Genomic DNA, 12,157 nt, shown 5'->3' with positions numbered 1-12,157 from the left:
TAATTTATTCGTGTTATCTGCCACATACTTGTAGTTTACACAGTTTTAGATATAGGTGTGTGTGTGTGAGTTTAATGTTTATATAAAAATCTGAGTATGTACTCAAAAACGTTTTAATGCCATATAATAATAATATAATATAAGGAAAAGTTTATTTCGCACCCAAAGTATTGACTGGAAAGTGATTAAAAGAAAATTATCAGCATTTTTGATTTTTTGGCCTTGTTTCAGAAATATGAAAGAGCAATATAATTTCCAATCTTATCAGGAAAAGAAGTTTGTTATAAAAATAAATCTTGATGAAAGCTGATATTATTTGTTATTTCTTTGAAAATTTCATTCCGTTGTTATTTCCATTCCCTTAGATTCTCACAACAGAATCCAATTGATAAGTAATATCAATAAGTTATTTCAGTTAGTATATAAATAATTGATTAGTATCTAAAATATTAAACTCTTAGAAATGAAAACTCATATATTCCCCTACGTGTGGGTTTAATCTCGCTGCTGAAAAGAACAGTGAATTTCACGAGGAAATTATGTAAATTTACTTTAACCTGAATATGACGGAATTAAATATGGTATGAATATCCGCGCGAACCGGTATAAAAGAGTAGAGAGGGTCACGCTCCGCAAACTAATAAGAAAGCGGAGCTTTTTATAAACCGCCTGATTTAGAACGTTATGTAAAATGTTTCATTTTTAAGATTGGAGTAGTGAATGAGGTTGCAGTCCACCTGATGGTAAGTAGTCACTGCCGCCCATGGACATCTGTAGTCAATTTCATATAGAACAGGTTTTATTCTTACTAAAATTGTGTTATCATTAGTCAATAACTAATTAGTACGAGTACAATTCTTAATGTAAATTATGTGAAACTATTATTTGTTATATAAGAGCTCTTTAGTACAGGTTTCTATTATGTACCTAAATTACATATAGGTAAATTATTCGCTTGTTTTTGTAGCAACTAGCTGAAAGCTGAAAGCATTTTCGTATTGTTAATGTGTATGTTATTAACACGCTAGATCGAGTGTCTCCTGTGTTTTTTCTTATGACAAGCGTCAACATTATGTAAATTTTCCTATCATTATAAACTGTTAATGTTAATATCTTTAAGTGATTCAAATTATTATGTTACACTGTATATCAAATTATTTAATTTCGATTTAATGTCGATTTCCGTAGCCGATACCAAATAGAATAACAGTTTGCCCTATCATCGAGTACCCATACGTTATTACCCCGTAACATTTGGAAAAAATACCTATCTGCTTATCACAATTAATCTTAACAATAAACTACTGTTACAAGGTAAAAAGTTGCCGCCGCAATCGAGCTACAAAAAATTATTATTTTTTTACATCTGTACAACATTTGAGGAATTGTTGACTTAATATTAAACATGTGTTCGAACTTAACTGTTCAACAATTTCCAAAGAAACTCGGAGAGAATACAGATTTAAATGTTCTCTAACGATGTGTACGTGAGACACTTTGGCATTCTTCGACCACTGTCCAGGTCGTTTGGCCTTCGCTCAGGGGTGCATGCCAGCGGCAACAAGTCACATTGTTAACGTGGGATTGAAAAACTCTTGTTATTAGAGGTAGACATAGCCGTGGTAGTGCTGCCGGACTAGAACCACAAAAGATTGACTTAAGTATACAAGATAATATATTTTTAATTCTCTTACCCGACTGCCTGAACGACGACTGAAAGACGGTTTATGCTTTTATGTAAAGGGTTACTCACGATAAGGGTTTTTGTAATTTCTTTACGGACGGTATTTCGACCCATGTAGGTATACATGGACATGGAATGTGAACACGGCAAATATGCGGTCGCACGGAAATACACTACCTTTGAAATTTTTTCTACGGGAATTCTTTGAATTTACAACCATAGTCGATTCTATTGGTATTAGAATATTGGAATTTACAGAAAATCTATCTAATTTTAATTGACAACCCTTAAAGCACATCAAAATGTTAAGAATTGGGTCAGTGCCAACACTGCCAACTCAATTCATTCAGAGCAAATGTCTGACTGACTGACGTCACGTCACAACAGCCTATTTGGGACATCCATCGAGGCTCCACACCAATTCAACGACAACATAAAGTACTATGTTCGAACTTTTATATGGAGGAATTTCGTTGGCCCAAGTACTCTATATTATATTACAATAATAAGGTCCAAAAAGAATAGGTAAATGAATTCTTTTACATGACTACCTACTCTATATTGCAATTTGCAAGTTGGTAGGAATACTTTACATTTAATTAATACGATGCATTCTTTCATTTAATTCTCTGCTATTATGTCTTTCTTCACCCAATATATAAACACAATTAATATTATAAACCTGACCACAAATTGGTGTTCCTCAACAAATTATTTCCACATCATTACCATTTATTGCCAATTATATTTAACAACATTCACAAAGTACCTTTGAAACGCGAGTCAAACAAATTGGTCAATAGATCCTCTGATAGTGTATCGAACATTTCATAACCGAATTATGAATAGCTAAATACGTGAGTTTCCGTGACACACAGCCATCGTACTCACGGCCGTGTATTCTCGTTTCGCTTATTCATGATCGGTATCGAGAAATTATTTAAAGCGCCCTTAAAATGGCAAAATAGCTTGGTGACAACCAAAGGTTAGAGGTGAAGTTATTTCCATCGACATTCTTTACGTACAACGTTTACGTTAAATAACGGCACTGGAGTCGCTGCTTTTAGTATTAGGGATTCGCGTTTTTGCGATTGCATGGATGCTGCATCGTATTTTGGCGTTTTGCAACGTTTGATAGTGACGAATGGTGCATCGCATTTTGAACACCAGTGTCTTAAAATGTGTAGGGTTTGATCCCTACATCTAGCTTTCGAAAAGCATCTAAATTGTCGATGCTAAAAGTAGCATATTTGCTGGGGTCCTAAAATATATAAAAATACCTTTGATAAATAGAACTCTGTGTGCTGATTCGCACACAAGTCGCTTCCAGCTTAATTTAATTGCAATTACGATTTTCAAAAAGTCACACTCGTTTGAAAACAAGTACAGAGACGGGCAAAGTTCGACTCACTTGTGCTGATTCCCTCACAAGTCGCTTGTAGCTTAATCTATTTGCAACTAACATTTTTACACACACAAAAGTCACACTTGTTTAAAAATAAATACGTGGACACGTAAAGTGTTCTATGTTTGACAAATTTGCGCTGGTTGGCTCACAAGTCGCTTCTAGCTTAATCTCATTGTAACTACAATTTTCATAAAGTCACACTTATTTGAAATATGTATAGAAACGGGCAAAGTGCTCCATTATCGACTCACTTATGCTGGTTGGCCCAGAAGTCGCTTCCAGCTTAATCGCAGTCAGTATCGAAAATATTAAGCTCCCGCAAATTAGCGGCAACTGTCCAGTGACAACGTAAGGTCAAAGGTGAAGCTATTTAAAGAACCGTTTTGTTTCTGCGCTTTATCTTTTGCTTAATTTCGCTGTTACTTTGTAGCAATGATGATTTTGTGTGTGACATTTGGACTAAACCTCATAACATGTGTAAAAACCTACATGTAATGAAACCTAATGAACAAACTGTCACAGACAATTGTGTAAAATGTGATCCGAAAATAACTCCTATCAAAATCGAAATATTTTTTTGTACGATATATTATCACCAGAATTATTTCGAAACGCCAATAATTGTTGCCAGATTATGAATACAACAATAACCGCATAGTGTTTCGTTTATGAACAAATGCGACAAAACCTAACACATATTTTCCATTAACGTATTGTTTTCGATAACACGTCGAATGCAGCTAAAGTTATTTTTAACCACCCGTTTTTATCGTTCAGGTAAACATCTCTTTCAATTATTTCATAATATGCCTTTTACACAACGTAGTGACCCGTTTCTACATTTATTTCTAATCGACCGTAAAGCGATTTGGTGAAATTACGAGTATCCAGACATTATAGTATGATTTACCTCAATCCCATTTACACAATCTCGTTCATTCTTCATAATACTATTAAATTATGGTTACTTACTGATAGCTTTATTAAATATAGGTACTAAGTTTTTCATTCCACAGAGAAACATTGTCTATAATAATGTACACAGGTTTGGCGGCAATGGCCCATAAAAATTGTATCAAAAACCACCTTTCCTGAATAAAAAAGCAACATGAACTCTTACCTTAAGCGCATCTTCATGAGATATGCCCGAAAAGGGCGTACCGTTGACCTGCAGGATGGAGTCCCCAGGGCGAAGTCCTGCGCGCTCTGCGACCGAACCTTCTTCCACTCTAGATATATACACGCCAACCCCTGTAGAAATAATAATCTATAAATAGAATACTCAATAAAAAGATGTGTTAATTAAATAGTTTTGCATTTTGACTTCATTTTATATAGGTACCTAACTTATTTAATCGTAGAAGAAACAGCAGGATGTATGTCTCTTGTTGATATAAATTCTATCTTTCGCATTTGGAAATGAACATAGAAAGGATATATATGTTTTTATAGGGCGCATTAAAATCTTATTCTACCGAAAGGCAGATATTTCGTTTCGGTGAAAGGGTGGGTGATGCCAGCTGACCTACATTTGAGGCAACCAACTTAGTCCTCAGGAGTCGTAATGCATCTATTATCGACTTCAGTTGGAACCCTTCTCTATATATAAAGGTGTTTTGCATGCTCATTTTCTACATGAATGTTACAACAAAAACATATTAAATTAAAGGTGATAAACCCTTTATGGTTCAACTCCCACGCCACACCTATTTCTGCCTATTAACAGCAGTGTTAAGCGTTGTTGTATTTTGGTTTGAAAGGAAACTTTTCCGAGGCATTCCAACTTAGTCTTCCGGGGTGGCACCGCATTTGTGGACGATCACAAGTAGGAATCTAATCTTATCTGGGGTTGATTACAGATGGGCGGCAGTAACCACTTACCATAGGGAGTGTAGGTATGCTAGTCTGCCAGTCTTATATTTTTTTATAAAAAAGTGTTTTCCTTTTTATTACCGACATAAAAATATTTTATTATAGAGTATATAAAAAGATTTTGTCAGAAGCGAATAATTACATATGCAGTTATCGCAATTTGGAGCGCTTGCCAAAACTGGCATCGATTTTGAACAAGATTGGAACAGTTTCAATTTTTTATTCAGTTAATAATTTGGTACGTACAAACTCATTAATAATTCAATTTTATTATATTTGAAGCTTTGATTTTTATTTTATTTTGTTTTTAACTACATTAAATCTTGTTATATCATCTCCATTAGTGTAAATTCCAGTTATGTAATAAAACGAGCTTTTGCCCGCGGCTTCGCTCGCGTTACGAAGTAGTATTTTCATCCCCAATTTTATCCCCTTGGGGGTAGAATTGATCAAAATCCTTTCTTAACGGATGCCTACGTCATAACATCTACATGCATGCCAAATTTCAACCCGATCCGTCCAGTGGTTTGGGCAGTGCGTTGATAGATCACTATGTCAGTCAGTCACCTTTGAGTTATATATATTTAGCCATAACGTAGACTTGAATATTGTAAATATTTTCATTTTTAATATTACTTAATGATAACGTTCCCTACACCTCCACCAACACTAAGGCAACACTAACACATTTTTCACATATGGTCACACACAACAAATGAATACACAAACACCCAATTCCAGAACAGATACCTAAATTCGTCATTCTGATATCTGCCTTGCCGGGAATCGAACTCGGCACCCACAGCGTATCACACTAGTATAATATGATGTATGAAAGTGAAATTGTGTTAACATACTCGTAACTTTACTTAGTAACAACCACCACCTTAAAAAGTAATCAAATTAGTTTTTAAATGGAGTGTACCTCAATTTACATAAGTAATTTAAAATCTACACAGCTTTGAACTAGTTTAAGCCTATGAATGCAAAAGTCATGCATATTTTCTGTTACCCGCTTTCCATATTTGTTCTCCGTATGACAATAAAAGAACTACATTTCTATTAAGAAATGCGAGACAAATGTTATCCCCTAGCCCGCGGTGGTAGAGTACTAGGTCACACTCCAATCCCTCTTAGGGTTACAGCAGACATGCTACTTTTAGTATCGTTGATCGACGATTTAAATCTTTTTGAGAAACTAAATGTAGCGTTCATACTTTACACCACGTACAGGGAAACACGCTCAGTTATCTTTACACACTTGATGCAGTATCTGAACGCGGAAGCCTCTACGCACATTTTCTGTGCTACGATCGAACACAGTTATGCCTAATTTTGATTTATCATCGATGCAATCGCCAATTCGCGAATAGTTGCTGCTAAAAGTAGTTAGTCTATTAGAACCTATATCGGTTAGATCCTATCAGAAACAGATATACAATTTTTAAGCATAATTAGCGTCGCAACTGTTCCACCGAGGTTTTATATGATTTCTTCATCGTTGCAAACTTGTTCAAACCTAATGTGATTTTTGGTAAAGATTTGATTATTAATAGACCACCAAGGTTTCCAATGATGTCACGATATTATTGAGCAAAGCAGCGATATTGCGACTGTATCGTTCGGTCAAAGCGTACGCTTAAAAACGTTCATGTGTAACTGCCTTACATCGAGATCCTCACAGCAACAGTACCAAGTTCCGTACATTCTTAAATTACATCACGTTTCCGGGTCTGCTTAAGTAAGAATTATACCTTCATAAATATTTACATTTATTCTCTAAGGGTTTGTAGAGCGTAGAGCAATGAATTTAGTGGGTTACGCTCCAACACGGCTCGCTTTAAAATTCTCTACCTAGCGACAGCATCGTTTTACCTTTTTAATTATATATTTAAAGCCTGCCTGCCTACTTTGTGCCACCTCATATCAAGACCTCTTTTTGTTATAATTTCTAGCAAAAAAGCTCTTCGTATAAAAAGAAAATCCGTGAAAACTGGTCCCTACTTTTGAAATTTGCCGCCCACTAAAATGACACAGATGGAATCACGTAGGTAAATTATTTTGTATTTTGGGGACGTTAGAACTTCCCATAATCCGCCAGTGACAAGTGGAAACTTAAGGTACTCACAAATCGACTGAATTACCACCATTCATGCGCCATTTTCTATTTTTTCTATTACATAGCGACATTGTTAGTATTTTTGACGTTTAAGAGTGAGCTGCTGATACCCATTTAATATCCATGCCCATTTAATGCCCATGAATTCATTAATCATTTATTTACTAGTAACATCTACCCGTATAAGCAAGTAAGCAATAAATAGTCCAGTGTAAAAGTTACTACAACTATTACAGACTTTATAGCTGGTTTTATTGTTCAATTTAAAGCAAGAGTCTTGTAAGTCCCGTGTATGTAATAGGCTTATCTTGCAACTTTGTCGTGGGTGAAACTAGGCTTCCTATTGAAAAGCTTTTACTACGAGAGCACGATGCAATCGAAAAGGATATGGATTCCTGTCAATTGAGAGCTTTCGGTTTTTAATTAATTCACATTTGTATGTAAATGAACCGTGTTTTTATATATCCATAAAACAGTAATACTACTTACAGGTAGTTAATTGTATCAGGCGTTACTTTGCGGAAATCCATGCTATTAAGTTAAGATTAAAACTACTTCGCAACAATCCGCTACAAATATGTATGATGGTATATATTTTAAACCATGCAGTATGTACCACCCTCCCTCCCTCAAAGGATGCATGCAGATGCAAAAATTAAAAATATACACCACCATACATACCACCACCAACACGTGTTTCGCTCCAAAACGGAGCATCATCAGGGTAAGTTGACTCTACGACGGTTAATCGCTAAGTGACGCTGTCAACCTAATGCATGCCTTTTATAATGGTATCCAACCCTCCCCTCCACAATGAAATGTAAACAACTGATGACAGTTGTGTGATAATAAGGTTATAGATTAATTATTCGCATTAAATCTGCGAATAATCATCTGTTTATTGATTGTTGGTAAAAATATGAAGTAAAGGAGAGCTGGACACATTAATTTGTTCATTCAGCAGTGTAATCCTACTGTTGTTATTGTGCTTAATAATCTCCCGTTGTTCTAATATATTAAGTCTACAGCCCTTGTCACCCGTGTAAATAGCGATCCAACCAATAAATACACAGCTCAGTTGAAGCGTGCTCTCAAAAGCACATCTTATATTTTTCCTAGACCACCAGATTCACTAATCCCGATGAATCCTCGCGCCCCTATTCTATATGGTTTGCCGAAAATTCACAAAGACAATATTCCAATACGTCCAGTCGTCTCATACATTGGGGCTCCAGCATATAATTTAGCTCGTCGGCTTAATTCAATTATCAAAAACAAGACATCTTTTTCTCCCAGGTTTGGTTTAAAAAATAGTCTCCATTTAGTAAGTAAAATTAAAGATTTAACTTTACCATATAGATCCAAATTAATTTCTTTAGATGTCGAAAATCTATTTACCAATGTCCCCCATTCTGAGTCCATAAATATACTATCCGACCTATTCGATAAATCAAAATTACACCCGGGGGAAAAAGATGATCTTATTAAACTCACTACCTTATGTATGAATCAAAATTATTTCAGATTTAATAATCAATTTTATTCACAACGCGAAGGTTTAGCAATGGGTTCTCCTTTGAGCCCATTGATGGCAGATATTTTTATGGATAATTACGAAAATAAGAATATTTTAAACCATCAACATATTTTATACTATTACAGATATGTTGACGATATAATTATATGCTGGACGGGGACCGACAGACAACTGGATATATTTGTTAATAAGTTAAATAAAATTCACCCTAAAATTAAATTTAAATTAGAAGTTGAGCAAAATTATTCTTTAATTTTTTTAGATCTTACAATTAGTAGAATCAACAATAAACATGTCTTTGGAATTTTCCGCAAACCGACACATACGGATACGGTAATTCCGGCATCCTCTTGCCACCCATGGCAACATAAACTAGCAGCGTTTCACTGTTATATAAATAGATTACTATCTATTCCATTATCACAAGAAAATTATAGATCTGAATTAAATACCATATATTATATTGCGGTTGCCAATGGGTATAGTAGGGGGATGGTGGATAATCTTATCCGTAAGAAGCGAAGTTTGATGGTGCGTGATCAATTGTATGCGGCACCAAGGGATGTGGTTCCTCTTAAGTATAGATCCAGTTTGACTTATCTCGGTCCTATTTCAGAGCGTATTGCTAAAACACTTCGCCGTCATAACATCAGCGTTGCCTTCAGAACAAACAATAATATTAAATCCATCTGTAACTGTAAAGAAAAAAAAAGAGGTAGACATGAACAATCAGGCGTCTACAAAATTGTTTGTTCTGATTGCAATGGCGTTTACGTCGGTCAAACTGGGAGAAATTTTAATATTCGTTATCGCGAACATCTAGCCGCGTATACAAGTGGTCACGCAGACAAGTCAAATTTCGCTAAACATCTAATAGACGCGGGCCATAATGTGCCAAGTAACCATACGTATGAAATTTTACACACGGGTGACAAGGGCTGTAGACTTAATATATTAGAACAACGGGAGATTATTAAGCACAATAACAACAGTAGGATTACACTGCTGAATGAACAAATTAATGTGTCCAGCTCTCCTTTACTTCATATTTTTACCAACAATCAATAAACAGATGATTATTCGCAGATTTAATGCGAATAATTAATCTATAACCTTATTATCACACAACTGTCATCAGTTGTTTACATTTCATTGTGGAGGGGAGGGTTGGATACCATTATAAAAGGCATGCATTAGGTTGACAGCGTCACTTAGCGATTAACCGTCGTAGAGTCAACTTACCCTGATGATGCTCCGTTTTGGAGCGAAACACGTGTTGGTGGTGGTATGTATGGTGGTGTATATTTTTAATTTTTGCATCTGCATGCATCCTTTGAGGGAGGGAGGGTGGTACATACTGCATGGTTTAAAATATATACCATCATACATATTTGTAGCGGATTGTTGCGAAGTAGTTTTAATCTTAACTACTTACAGGTAATAACTATCCAGGAGGCACGTACATTATCTTTACTTTTAAGAAGTAAGATAACTTATATAAACCTTATATAATTCATATTAACTCCAAACAACGAAAAACCACTGCTCGTTTAAACTAACTACTAATTATCATAAAATTAAAAACCTGACTGCTTAAAATTATAGCCTATGTTACTCCAACAACACCTCATATGTTATGATTGCTCAAGCTTCTTTGGGCTAGTTGGCATGCCAAAGAATGAGACATATATAATTATATACTTAAATACGCTCCTAAACATTACCTTTCACAGTCGAGTAAATCCTTACTATCCTTACTTAATATTATAAATCGAAAGTAACTCTGTCTGTCTGTCTGGTTGTCTCTTCTTCACGCCTAAACCACTGAACCAATTTTATTGAAATTTTCTACAAAGATAGTCTGAGACCCTAGAAAGGACATAGGATAGTTTTTATGCTGGAAATCCCACGGGAAATAGGGATGGCGATCTAAAATAGATTAATCGGAGAATCGGTCTTTTGGACCCAAAACATCGATTATTTTAATGGATATTAGTAAGGATTGAATCGTAAACTATGCTTAATTTGATCAAGTGATTAACGCTTAACGCTTTTTAACCACACAGAACTCCTTACCAAATTACTTACAAACTAATTCACTCATGACCACTTTGTCGATAAAAAACTGCATAAATCTATTTGAAAATAATTGTACGCCTGATGAATCTTTCACAAAATCAAATTAGCAAGCAGGAGGTTGCACGGTTGAGTCTATCTCGAGAACTTAGATTGGATCGCTCCTGCAGCATAATTACATTGGGATTCATTAGTCTTCGAAGCAAGACGGGCAATTTCCTTAATTATTAGCTGTTTTAAGATACTTCACTTGTCGATTTTGAAGTAAATTGAAGACATTTTATGGTCTTAGTTTCGTTTTAATTAGATAATGATTCATTATGGCATTTAAGTCTATTAATTATATACACAAGTATCAGTTATACTTTTTTGTTAAACTTTATAAACATTGTACTGTCGTACGATTTTGATATCCCACTGAAAGTGTATTAATACAATACAATACAAAACTATTTATTGTACACCAAATTAAAAGTAAAAAATACAATTTTTTAAAAATAAACTAATGTACAATTGGCGGCCTTATCACTAAACTAGCGATCTCTTCCAGGCAACCGTTTACTCGTTGTAATTAATACTAAATATTTTTAAACATAAACTTATTATAACCGATTTTATCAGAACATTAAAAAAGCACCCGTTATGGATTGAACCCAAAACTATCTCTATGGTACATATAACAACTATATTAAAATAAAATTAAAATTCCAATGTATAACTTAAACTCAAAAATAGAAAATCAATCAATACAACTCAATTGTTACAACCTAATAGATAGAGTTACGTAACGTGGCGTCGAGAGGTACGAGAGATTTGCTGAGTTTACTCCAGGATTAATGGGATATTCGACTTAGCAGAGTATTTGCGAAGAGCTACGGATCATTGATTCAATCGCTTTGTTTGACCGCTCTATTTATATAACACATATGGAATGGAATCGATCGAGTCTATCTGCTAGCTACGTGCCGCCGACGTCAAATCGCTAAGGTGTTATCCGCTATCTACTGGCGCGATGCAATTTTCGTGAAAAACAGGTCACCAGGCTCACTTCACAGTTCGGTGCTCCGATTTCTTCTATTTGATAACTAAATGCAGTAGGTATGTCAGGATTACGTGATCGCGAATGTGGCTAAAGTTCAAATAAAATGATAGAGTTCGCCACGAAAGTTCAAATCGATTGTTGAGGCAATTATAGTAATAACTGAACAGACAACTTGTCTATTACAATTTTATTGTACTAAAAAATAAGTACAGCTTTGAACATTGATTTGTCACGAATAGCAACTTATTTTCTGTTCGTTCTTCAATAACCAGACAGTTTAAGCAGTAATGTTAATATAGGTCTTAACCATATTTTAATTTTATGTTTAATTATATAGCATTGTTAACATTCATATAGATATATAATTAAACAAATTATTTTTACTTTAGGAGTCACGATGTTACAGTAATATTTAATTC

The 12,157-nt window shown here is 34.8% G+C and overlaps 1 protein-coding gene across 1 annotated transcript in view; it reads right to left on the bottom strand.

Annotated features, from left to right (window-relative positions):
• Positions 1-12,157, bottom strand: part of dysc (whirlin protein dyschronic) — a 92,520-nt gene that overhangs the window by 40,689 nt on the left and 39,674 nt on the right. Inside the window, exon 6 of the mRNA XM_073080491.1 lies at positions 4,213-4,343. Coding sequence (XP_072936592.1) covers positions 4,213-4,343 — 131 coding nt within the window. The remainder of the gene's footprint in view (positions 1-4,212; positions 4,344-12,157) is intronic.

This window comes from Epargyreus clarus, unplaced genomic scaffold (genome assembly GCF_041222505.1).
Source record: "Epargyreus clarus isolate Ecla_fem2 unplaced genomic scaffold, WU_Ecla_fem_2.2 ptg000015l, whole genome shotgun sequence".
Classification (NCBI taxonomy): domain Eukaryota; kingdom Metazoa; phylum Arthropoda; class Insecta; order Lepidoptera; family Hesperiidae; genus Epargyreus; species Epargyreus clarus.
The sequence above is the reverse complement of the archived record's forward strand: the minus strand, read 5'-3'. Positions and strand labels throughout refer to the sequence as shown.